Raw genomic sequence first — 12,462 nt, 5'->3', positions numbered from 1 at the left:
AGTTGCCACCAGGAGACACAACAATGATTCCATTAAACTGGAAGTTAAGATTGCCACCTGGACACTTTGGGCTCCTCCTACCTTTAAGTCAACAGGTTAAGAAGGGAGTTACAGTGTTGGCTGGGGTGACTGACTCAGACTATCAAGATGAAATCAGTCTACTACTCCATAATGAAGATAAGTTAGAGGATGCATGGAACACAGGAGATCCATTAGGGCATCTCTTAGTATTACCATGCCCTGTGATTAATGTCAATGGGAAACTACAATAGCCCAATCCAGGCAGGACTACAAATGACCCAGACCCTTCAGGAATGAAGGTCTGGGTCACTCCACCAGGAAAAAAACCGCGATATGCCAAGGTGCTTGCTGAAGGCAAAGGAATACAGAATGGGTAGTAGAAGAAGGTAGTCATCAATACCAGCTAAGGCCCATGTGACCAGTTGCAGAAACGAGGGCTGTAATTGTCATGAGTATTTCTTCCTTCTTTTGTTAAAAGCATGGCCAGGCGCTGTGGCTCATGCCTGTGATCCCAGCACTTTGGGAGGCCGAGGTGGGCAGATCACTTCAGGTCAGGAGCTCGAGACCAGCCTGACCAACATGGTGAAACTTCGTCTCTACTTAAAATAGAAAAATTAGCTGGGTGTGGTGGCACACACCTGTAATCTCAGCTACTCAGGAGGCTGAGGCAGGAGAATCACTTGAACTTGGGAGGCGGAGGTTGTAGTGAGACAAAATCACACCACGACACTTTAGCCTAGGCAACAGAGGGAGACTCTGTCTCAACAAACAAACAAACAAAATGTTTGTGCGTGTATACACTTGTACTAACAAAAACGTCTTCATTTTATTTCCTTTCTCCTTTATCAAGTGACATAAGATTTACTGAATTCACATCAGCATTTAAATATCGTTAACTTTATATAACAGTATTTAGGTTGGGGATTGGTGAGTTTCTGGTTGTACGAAGGATAGTTGTGTTATGTTAGGCATAATTATGATTTTATTATTGTCTTTATTTGAAGATTATATATGATCTCAGGAGATGTGCATGGGTTCAAGTTGACAAGGGGTGGACTTGTGATGGTTAATACTGAGTGTCAACTTGATTGGACTGAAGGATACAAAGTATTGATCCTAGGTGTTTCTGTGAGGGTGTTGCCAAAAAAGATTCACATTTGAGTCAGTGGGCTGGGAAAGGCAGATCCATCCTTAATCTGGGTGGCCACCAACTAATCAGCTACCAGCACGACTACAGCATAAGCAGGCAGAAAAACGTGAAAAGAGAGACTGGCCTAGCCTCCCAGCCTACATCTTTCTCCCATGCTGGATGCTTCCCGCCCTCAAACATCGGACTCATTTCTCTTCATTTTTGGGACTCAGACTGCTCTCCTTGCTCCCAGCCTGGAGATGGCCTATTGTGGGACCTTGTGATCATGTGAGTTAGTACTTAATAAACTCCCCTTTGTATATATAATGGAATATACATATATATGTATATATATACACACTATATATATATACACACACACACTAGGAGTTTCTGGGCTGGTTCCTTCTGGACAAAGAACAGGGCCTGGGGCACCTGCTATGTGCTTAGCAAATGACTAATACACATATAATACATATATATATATATGTATATTCCATTAGTTCTGTCCCTCTAGAGAACCCTAAATAATACAGGTCCGAACTTCTTGTGGTGGAGACAGAGACGGGTCCCAATCTCCTGTGATGGAGACAGGGACAGGTTCCAACCTCCTGGGGTGGAGATGGGGATGGGTCCTAACTTCCTGCGGTGGAGACGGGGACGGGTCCTAACTTCCTGTATAGGATGAGCACAGATTCCAACTTCCTGTTACAGATTCTAACTTCCTGTGACAGGATGGAGATGGGTATTATCTTCCTGCTACAGGACAGTAACAAGTTCTAATTTCTTGTCACAAGATGGGACAGGGGTTGTCTCCTGTGTCCTGAACTCCTGGCCCATCACACTCTGAAGGTGGCCGCCTTAAGAAGCAGGGCCCAGGTGCAGAGCCCCAGAGGACCTGGCCCAGGTGCTCCAGGAAGTCCCGCCATCTGGGCTGTGTCTGGATTCTGCAGTCAGGAGCATCCTCTCGTCCTGGCTTTCCATCACATCTCCCTTTTGGCTTTTTAAGTTTCCGTGTCTCGTGCTGGGTTACTTGGACTTGCTTGAGGCATTTATTGAGACTGTCTCCTTTTACCTCCTCTTTCCAGGTTTGTCGGGACTGACAGGAGGCCTTGCATTTACTTGGCTAATGACCATTCCAAGCTCTTAGAAAGGACTGGCCTGGGAGTCAGGGGCACTGAAGGGGGAGTCCTGCCTGGGAGGGGCCCAAAGCAGAGGCAGGAAAGAAGGTGGGCACGGGTGCTGCTGGTGGCAGCCTGCCCCAGAGATGCCCAGGTCCAGGCCAAACAGGAGTGCTCCAGGTGATCTGAGAGCTCTTCCCCAGGGGGGCCTCTGAGGAGCTGCGACCGAAGTGTCTGTGAACTGGGGGAGGAGCATGGGACCCATGAACTGTGCTTCCGGTTGCAGGTGAACCGTACTCGCTCCCGCCACTGTCTCCCATCGTCCTCCCGCTCTACTGGCGGGAAGACAGATGTCCAGCGAGGACGCAGAACTTGCTCATGGCTCCATGGTGTGTAGTAAGGGGCAGGCTTGGCTTTCAAAGTCAGCCTGTCTTACTTCAAAGCTTTTACACACACAGTGTACACGCACAGGCGCGCGCGCACACACACACACACACACACCAGCAGCTTTGGGACCAGCCTGGATGGGGCTGGTCAGCAGGTGGCGCTAGAGTCGCCCTGGTGGGATTTCGGCTTCCCTGCGTCTCTCAGCAGGGCCGGTACTAATCAGGGGTGGGGTTTTGTTTTGCCAGAGGGAAGCGTTCACCCAGCAAGCCGGAGGAAAGCAATGGGAGGTGTGCGTGATGTTCTGGTGCAGCTCACGCCATCATCACACACAGCGAGCTGGTCACTCCTCCCTGGAGGCTCCCCCTCCAACCCCACACAGTCATTCCTCAGAGCACCCCAAAACCTTCTCTACACTAGGAGTTTCTGGGCTGGCTCCTTCTGGACAAAGAACAGGGCCTGGGGCACCTGCTATGTGCTTAGCAAATGACTAATGCACAAAAATAAACACGTCCTTGATTTTCCTGGTTAAGTCCTGGCTTCAATGATCCTACTTCGCTCTACTCAAACTTAATAAAACACCAGAAACATAACTATCTGGCAAACTGCCTGTCAGACTGGGAACAGCCCAAAAATCCCTTTTAGCCAGTGTGTCGAGGTCAGGGACGGCCTGTCATCACTGAATCTATTACAGAGCTGGGCACAGGCGAGCCCGTCCCGTCCCTGCCTGCCATGCAGGCCCTGGTTTCCAGACATGTCCCCTCAGCAGGCCACATATCCTGGGCCATGTCATGTGTCAGAGAACAATGTGCTCCAACTTGCCAGTTCAACATATTTGACCCTAACACCCCAAGCTCTGTGGAGATGATCCTAAGCCACCACGCACCAGAGAGACAAGGCCCTCTAGGCCCCTCCTTCTCCTGGGAGGCACAGCAGTTCTGGCCACCCCAGGTGCTTATGGACATCCCTGCCGGAATTTTCGTGACTTTCACATGCTCATCGTCTGGGAGACAAGCCCCAGAACTGGCCAAGGCAGGGGGGCCATCGACGGCTCTATCTCCGCCACCGTCACCATGTTACACCCTCAGGCCCACAGCTGTTCACTCACGTCCCATTCCCAAGAAGCGGCAACCAAGGCCACCCGGCTTTGCTCCAGCTTTCTAGACCACAGGTCATCAGGGGCCAGCCCCACTGAGGGGATAAAGAGGATGTGTCCGGCCCCATCAAAGGCTGTGGGACAGCTTTGCACACTTCCTCCTGCGGGCAGGAGGGAATTGTATGGGGAGGACTGTAACAGCTTGGTCCTGTCCACAAGGCCGAGCCCTGTGGTTTGCGGCCCAGCTTCCTGGGTCATGCTCCAGTTACCAGCCCTCGGCCGCCGGGATGTTCCCCAGATGGAAGCCGTGTGACTGGAGAGAGAGAGAAAGCCGCAGAAGCGGACTGTGCAGTCCTGTCTGTTAAGGCTCCCGAGTGAGGCAGTCTTGCTGAGTTGTTAACCACAGAAGCGCTGGCCACAGATCCCTCCTCAATATGGCTCTTTTAGATTTTAAAAATTGCTTTCTGAAGTTTAGATGAAAAAACGCTTTAAGAAGTTTGGGTTTTTGATGAGCAGGAAAAGGGGCTGTAAAATACAAAACTCCAGTCTGAGGGGTTAGCAGTGCTGAGAGGCCGTGGCCCCTCCTTGCTATCAACCCTGGGAGTCCAAAGGCTGGAACAAGCCAGGCGCCCAGCAGGTCAGTCCCTTACTGCACAGCACACAGGGCCCAGGTTTCAGGCTGAACTCCCCATTTCATCACGCGTGTCCATACTCCCGCCCCTTCTGCCTGATTCGATTCCCCTTCCACCTTCATGCCGGCATGGCCCACTCCAGACAGCCCCCTGCCCACCCTCACACCCAGCCAGGTCGGGGCCCCTCCTCCCTCTTAGCGCATGCTCCAAAGGCCGAGCCAGTGCGGGGACAAAGGCCTTTGTGGGCTCACTGTCTAGCCAGGTGCCTGCACACAGTAGGTCCAGGAAGAAATGACTTTCTCCAGCACTGAGGGGTGGCAGAGGCTTCCACAGCCAACATGAGGGGTGGAGCTGGGTTCTGCCGATTTCAGCCATGACCTTAGCAGACATGGCCAACCTGCCCACCCTCGGGCTTAGAAGGCGCCAGGGCCCCTGTGCAGGGCAGCCTCCTCCTCGTCAAAAGGTGGTTTCATGACTGTGTGCAAGCTAGAAATCGAGGTCACAACCACAGCCAGCCTCCTGGAATCCTCAAGCCCAGGCACTGACAAAGGCTGGGGAGAGAGTGAACTTACAATGACAGACGGCTGCACAGCCTCCAGCTGAGGCCATGGAACTTTCTTAATGGCTCAGAGAAGCACTGTCACTGCCTGCCAGGCTGTTGCATAACCATGAGCTCTTCAGGATGCTACAGACTTGCAAACCCAGTTTTGGGGCAGCTTTTTCCTAACCCAAGCTCAGGAAGGAAACAAAATGTTGGGTTTTCAAGCAGACAGAAACCCATGCTGGGAAACAGCAGATCAGGGAAGCGGCCGGGCCAGCCAAGGGGCCATCTCAATGCCAGGAAGAATATGGAGGGCTGCCAGGGACAACGGGGCCGCTCGGTGACCCAGAAGTCTTGCTATGCCATGAGCCAGGGCAGCTGCCCCTCGGGTCAGGCGGTGAACACTACCACTGACCCTCAGGTGGTGGGGGCAGCTGGCCAAGAACCCAAGGCAGGCTGAAGGTCAAGAGGCCAAGGCCTGGGAAACGGCTGGCTGCCTGCACTGCACACTAAGAGTGCTGGGGGAGGTCACAAGTCCACAGTCCTGAGATCTGTCCCAGCGTGGAGCTTTTCCTGAAGCAACTGACAGTAGCACTAAATGAGACTTGACGAATACAATTAGGGGTAAGGGGGATAGGAAGTGGGAACCGTGGACTCAAGTGGACGCCGTGATGGCCTAGGAGTGAGTGAGCTTACAAAGACATAGGGGCACGCAGCCCCCCGTTTAGGATCTGGAATCTTTGATGCTGTTCCCACACAGTCACCAGGCTGGACGAATTCTGGCTTTCAGGGAGGCACCTAACAACAATGTCCAACAAGTCACATCGGCTCCCTGACTTTGGACTGACATGGAGACACTGTTACCTACGCATCTGAGTCAGAGCACGTTCTGACATCTGCATGTTACAGATGAGAAAACCGAGGCCCAGAGAGCTTGCCCAAGGCTCCACCCCAGGAAAACAGAGGGCTGTGGTTCCTGCCTGGTTCTGTGCACAGCCTTGGCCTGAAAGCATGACTATAGACCCCAGATTCATTTGCAGTTACTCCTTTGACTTTCTGAGACCAGTGTCACTAGCATTTAGAGGCTTGAGGGCCAGGGATCAGGTGAGTGCCCTGTGTCCCTCATGGGAGGACACTGAGGTCACAGCCTGATAACCCATCCACCCGGGAGCTGGGTCACCAGGAAGGCCAACACAGACAGACGATGGCATGGTCCAGATGACTTACGTGGCTGCGGAGCGGCGATAGTTCTCAGGGCACTCGAAGACCAGGCAGCGGAAGCCGCCCTGGATGTTGAAGCAGGTCTCATTGATGGAGCAGTTGTGGATGCCAGTCACACACTCATCAATGTCTGCAAGAGACCCCCACAGCGGCACAATGAAGGCAGAGGCTGCAGGAGCCATCCCCATCTGGACATGGAGGAGCCCAGGCCTCCCATCAACTAGGGTTAGGGGTGGCGATCAGGCCATCCGTGCCCTCCACTGGCTGATCTTCAGAGCAGCGTCCTGTGCCAGTTCTTAAATGTATAGGATATTTACATTTATAGAGTGTTAACTTATCATTTGCAATCCATGGAGGGAGTGTGACAATGGTAAAAGTAAACACTGCATGATGGGTCCTGGGAGTGCCTCGCAAGGCAGGATAACTCACTGAATCCTCCTAAGAACTCAATGAGGCAGATACTGTTATGATCCTCATTTTATGAGGAGCTCACAGAGCTTTAGAGACCTGCCTGAGGTTACATATTTTATAAATGTCAGAGCCGAGCTTTGAACCCAGGCGGGCTGGTGCCAGAGTCCATGCACTAACCACCCAGGGCCTCTCTGCGGCTCCCAAGGCACAGCACCCTTACCCGAGGTGTGACTCAACCTCTTAGGAGAAAAGGAGCTGCTAGCTCCATGCAACAATGAGAAAAACAGGCTTCGAGATCATACGTCTTGCCCTGTGTGTTGGGGTTGGTGGCTGTTCAGGGGGGACTGGAACCACCAGGACTGGGACTCCTGAGATGGGGCCTGGGGCACCACACCGAGAGGCCCCTGGAGATGGGTGAGCAGCCCAATTCCCACAGACTCTGGAGCAGCCAAACAGCGGGGCTCAGGGGCTGTCACCGGCCCTGGGAGACGTCCATTAAGAGGTGCCAAATGCCTGAGCATCGGTGGCAAAGACGACACTCCCCAGCCTCAAAGGCCCGGCTCAGGAATGTGTTTATGCTGAGTCTGGGCGGGACCCCAGGCTGCGGTGAGGGAGCCTGGCCAGGAGAAAAGTCATTTGCTCCGTCAGAAATGCAGACACAACCGGGCTCAGGCCCGGGGCAAGCAGAGGGGGCCTCCCAGGAAACACCGCAGCTCCTGTCTGCCTTTCATCAAAGTCACCCACCTTCCTCATGACCAGAAGCTACATCTGTGGGACCCAGGAGGCTTCCGGAGCCCCAGGATCCACAGCCCTGTGTGGGGCTCCCGAGGCACTGGCTGGACAGCCCCACCTCCATGACTCAGCTTCTGGGCCCAGCGTGTGCACTGGGCATCACGCGCTCACAAACACCCACTCAGCACCCGCTGTCAGTGACTGAATGGATGGTCGTCGGATGGCTTTGGGTGGCACACACAGCCCCCCAGAGCGTTCATAGAAATGGGGGCTGAATGCAGAACCAATGCCACTGGCCCCCATCACTTAGTCCATGCTGGAGCTGACCCACAGTCATGAGTGTCCCCGGGCCATCCCACACCAGGCCACACCATCCCCTGGCCTGGACTGCTTCCTCCCTGGTGGGCATCTTCCTAAAGAACTCTGTTCCAGCCTTTTAGGGGCTGCTGAGGAGAGCGTAGGAGGGCTCAAGTGTTCCTGCTGGATGCAGCCGTCATGGGGCTCAGACAACCCAGAGGACAAGTATGCTGGGGCCTGGGTGTGGGAGACCAGGGTGCTGCGGACCCCAGGACACCCCTTGGATGGTGGGAGGGCCTCCTTTTCCTGAATGCATCTGTGCTGTGGCCCTTGGGTTGGGGAAGTACAGCCCCCGAGCCCGGCCTCAGCCCCACCACACTGCAGAGCCCCAAGCACAGCATGAGGGGCGCCAGGGCATTCCGCCTGCTCACCTTGGCAGTTGCGGCCGTTGGGGGCCAGCCTGTAGCCGGACGAGGGGCAGCTGCACTGGAAGCTCCCAGGGATGTTGATGCAGCGGTAGGAGCAGATGTGGCCCCCGGTGGGCAGGGCACACTCGTCGATGTCTGCAACGGCAAAGCCCACCTCAGCCTCAGTGTCCTGGCACCTGGTCATGGCTGCTGGCCACGCTACATTGCCCTGGGGGCTGCACTGGGGCCCGGGAGGGCAGCAGCACGGGACAAGCTGAAGACAAGAAGCCTTAGAGACCATCACGCTCAGAGAGGCGATGGGACTAGCCTAGGGTCACACAGCAAGTTCATGGTGTGAAGTATGCATGTGGCGGGCAGGGGGAAACATGGACCGCAGTTCAACAATAAGAAACACAGCTCAGCTGAGCACACTGGCTCATGCCTGGAATCCCAACACTGTGGGAGGCTGAGGCAGGAGGATTACTTGAGCCCAGGAGTTCGCGACCAGCCTCGGCAACAAAGTGAGACCCTGTCTCTACAAAAAATCAAAAAAATTAGCCAAGCTTACTGGTGCATGCCTGTGGGCCCAGCTACTCAAGGAAGCAGAGCTGGGAGGATTGCTTGATCCCAGAAGATGGAGGCTGCAGCGAGCTGTATTTGTACCACTGCCCTCCAACCTGAGTGACAGAGCTGTCTCTGTCTCAAAAACAAACAAGCAAACAAAATATACACACACCTTACACACGAAAACGGTAATCATCATAATTGCCCTTAATTGCCCGTAATTGCTATCATCTGGTTTAATCCTCCAATGATCTGGTGAGGCTGGAGTTAATCCCTATGTTACAGACGAAGAGTTAGAGCTCTGAGTCAGGGATACAGGTGGTCCGTGAGACCTCCCTTACCTCTCAGCCGTGCACCACCACCAAGCTCTGAGATGTGCAGCCCAAGGTCCCAGGGCACATCGCGATCACCACCATGCACATTATTAAACAACAAGTCAGGAGTGGTTTGCTGCCTTCCCACCCTCATGCTTAAGGATGGGAAAAGTATATTAGAATTTCAGTTGGGGGCTGGGCACAGTGGCTCAGGCCTGTAATCCCAGCAATTTGGAAGGCTGAAGCAAGAGGATCACTTGAGCCAAGGAGTTCGAGACCAGCCTGGGCAACACGGCAAGACCCCGTCTCTAATTTTTAAAAAATAAAAAAAATCAGCCAGGCGTGGTGGTGTACGCCTATGGTCCCAATTACTTGGGAGGCTGAGGTGGGAGGATCACTTGAACCCAGGAAGCTGAGGCTACAGTGAGCAGTGATTGCACCATATCACTCCAGCCTGGGCAACAGAGCAATACCCCATCTCAAAAAAAAAAAAAAAAAACAATCTCAGTTGGAGGGAAAACAGCAAACCACCCACTAGCCTCCAAGGGTGGACATGGAAGGTTTGCCAGGTGACGAAATCCCAACAGGCTCTTCCCGTGGATTTGAAAGTCAGAGGCCGTGCTGCTGTGTCATGGCGGATGTCATGTCAAAGGCCATGGGTGGCTTTCCCCCTCAGCAAGCAGGGGCGTCCGCACCTTCACAGGTGACTCCGTCCACATCACTGAGCTGGTAGCCCCGCCGGCAGTAACACTGGTAGGAGCCGTAGACGTTGGCACACTCCTGGCTACACGGGCTGCTGCTGCACTCATTGATGTCTGAAATACAAAGCGAGGGTCACTGCTCAGAGCGACATCACATGTCCCTGCCTCCAGAGCAGCCCTCAGGGTCAGTGAACCGAAAACCTCCTCTCCACCTCCCTCAGGTTAACACACTCGGAGAGGCGGAGTTCCTGGGGTGTGTGGCCGAGGGAGAGGTGTCATCACTGGTGACTCCAGACCCTCCCTCCCTGCCCCTGCCTGCTTTGACCACACCTTCTCCTGTCAGGATGGCAGCTATAGCCTCCAGCCTCAGCCCCTGGAAGCCAGCCCCCACCTGGCTGCCAGAGTCCATTCTAGTCCTCAAATGGAAATCTGATCCTGTGCTCCTCACTTCACCTCCAAGATGGCATCCTACACAGATGACGGCACTCAAGGAACGCCTCAGCCATCCGGCCCATACCCCAGTACTCCTCATACTCCAATGCACAGAACTCACTGGGCCACCCAGCAACTCTGAACTACTGCTCAACTGTCCCCTTTACCTAGAGCAGAGGTCAGCGAACCACAGTCCATGGGCCAAATTCGTCCCAACACTTGTTTTTATAAATAAAGTTTTATTAGAACACAGCCAGGCCAGGCATGGTGGCTCATGCCTGTAATCCCAGTACTTTGGGTGGATCACAAGGTCAGGGGTTCAAGACCAGCCTGGCCAGCGTGGTGAAACCCTGTCTCCACTAAAAATACAAGAATTAGCTGGGCATGGTGGCACGTGCCTGTAGTCACAGCTTCTTGGGAGGCTGAGGCAGAAGAATTGCTTGAACCGGGAGGCAGAAGTTGCAGTGAGCCAAGATATACCACTGCACTCCAGGGTGACAGAGAGAGACTCCGTCTCAAAATAATAATAATAATAATAAAATAAAGAATACAGCCAGATTAATTTTTTTTTTTTTTTTTTGAGACAGAGTCTCTGTCTGTTGCCCAGGCTTGAGTGCAGTAGCTCAATCTCAGCTCACTGCAATCTCTGCCTCTGGGAGCCTACTGTCCACTAACGTGGATACGAATTCACACAACTCTCCCGCCTCAGCCTCCTGAGTAGCTAGGGGATTACAGGCGTGCGCCACCATGCCCAGCTAATTTTTGTATTTTTAGTAGACACGGGGTTTTACGATGTTGGTCATGCTGGTCTCGAACTCCTGACCTCAAGTGATCTGCCTGTGTCGGCCTCCCAAAGTGCTGGGATGACAGGTGTGAGCCACTGCGCCCTGCCACACTCATTCTTTTACCATGGTCCTCTGGCCCTTTCTCTGCTACCACAGCAGAGTTGAGCGGTTGCAACCGAGATTGTGGCTGGAAAAGCCTTAAATCTATACTATGTGGCTGTCAGAGAACGTCCAATAGCCTTCCAGCCTGTGTTTCATCTCGGTGGCCCCCACACACCAGACCTGGCCTCCACCTGCCCAGTGGGGTCTCTCATCCCCCACTAGAGACACTCCCCAGTGCAGGACTGAGTTCTCGCTACACACCCGGGGCAGGTGCTTCACACATGGTTAGTAAGGTCACATGGCAAGGCTGGCCAGGCCCTGGTTCTGTGTCCACAATATTGTCCACTAATGTGGATATGAATGCCGACTTTTCAGTAATTTACGAGTGACTAGAGGAAGCACAAGCCAGGAATCCCACTACTTCTACTAAATAATAATAAAGCCAGCAGCCTCCACACTGCCAGCTCTTCATCCTGCACTCAGCCCTGTGATAAGCTCTTCACATGCGTAATCTCGTTTCATCCTCACAGCCCCCTATGGGGTTGGTCCTACTATGCCCATTTTACAGATGAGCACACCAAGGCCCAGAAAGACTGAGTTACTTCTTCAAGGCCATAGAAATGGCAGAAGTGAGGTTTGAACACAAGCCTGAGAGACTCAACTCGTGAATCTTGTTCCTTGTCCATACACGTTCTTGTGAACTAATCCCAGGACCCCCTCACACCGTCCATCCTCCGATTGAAGAATTATGCACACCACAACTCACCCTGGCATATCTAACCCCTGTGACCATCTCATCACGAAGGAAAATTCTCATGGCAGAATTTTAGGACCTGCCACATTTGAGTCAGGCTACAGAAGCCGTCCTCTGGGTCAGTGCACCGCACTCAACAGGGTGTCATGGGCAATGTGGACAATTGTCGAGGGCCGTCCAAAGCCCTCAGTGTCTGCTCAGCTCAGAACCTAATCCCTGCATAAGACATGACATCTGCCAAGCACCTAGTATGTGCCAGGCCTTGGGCTGACAGGCTGTTCATGTGACCTTCCCATCAGCCCAGGAGGTGTTATCTGAGAACCACAAGACTATTGGCAAGAACAACTTTGTCCAACCCCCACATACCAAGAGACTTGACCCAACTTCAGCATGGCTGCCACTGGCCTAAGACCACGTACCCAGGATGCAGACCCAGCCCCCGTGGCATGCCTGCCTGAGAAAGATCAATGCTGCCAAAAGAATTTTCTCTTGGTTCCAGCCCAAACCTGACTACAGCCGCTGACCTCCATTTTCCTTAGAAGCATCTACTTTAGAAAAACTTGCAAATGTAAATGGTTTCTCTGTCCCTTTGAGATGTGCAACCCACAACTGTCTTTCTTGAGGGCTGGGGACGAGACTGGGGAACGTCGTCATCGGGAAGGCCAGGGTGCTTCTCCCTGTCTCTATCGGAAGGGAAAGCCTAACTCCAATAAGAAGTTAGAGGCAGGCTGGGCGCGGTGGCTCACGCCTGTAATCCCAGCACTTTGGGAGGCCGAGACGGGCGGATCACGAGGTCAGGAGATCGAGACCATCCCGGC

The 12,462-nt window shown here is 53.4% G+C and overlaps 1 protein-coding gene across 1 annotated transcript in view; it reads right to left on the bottom strand.

Annotated features, from left to right (window-relative positions):
• Positions 1-12,462, bottom strand: part of FBLN1 (fibulin 1) — a 104,703-nt gene that overhangs the window by 43,267 nt on the left and 48,974 nt on the right. The window contains exons 12-14 of the mRNA XM_011984068.1: positions 9,566-9,685; positions 8,017-8,148; positions 6,152-6,275 (exon numbers count right to left, since the gene is read on the bottom strand). Coding sequence (XP_011839458.1) covers positions 6,152-6,275; positions 8,017-8,148; positions 9,566-9,685 — 376 coding nt within the window. The remainder of the gene's footprint in view (positions 1-6,151; positions 6,276-8,016; positions 8,149-9,565; positions 9,686-12,462) is intronic.

The sequence above is a fragment of the Mandrillus leucophaeus genome, unplaced genomic scaffold (genome assembly GCF_000951045.1).
Source record: "Mandrillus leucophaeus isolate KB7577 unplaced genomic scaffold, Mleu.le_1.0 Scaffold26, whole genome shotgun sequence".
NCBI classification, from domain to species: Eukaryota; Metazoa; Chordata; class Mammalia; order Primates; family Cercopithecidae; genus Mandrillus; species Mandrillus leucophaeus.
The sequence above is the reverse complement of the archived record's forward strand: the minus strand, read 5'-3'. Positions and strand labels throughout refer to the sequence as shown.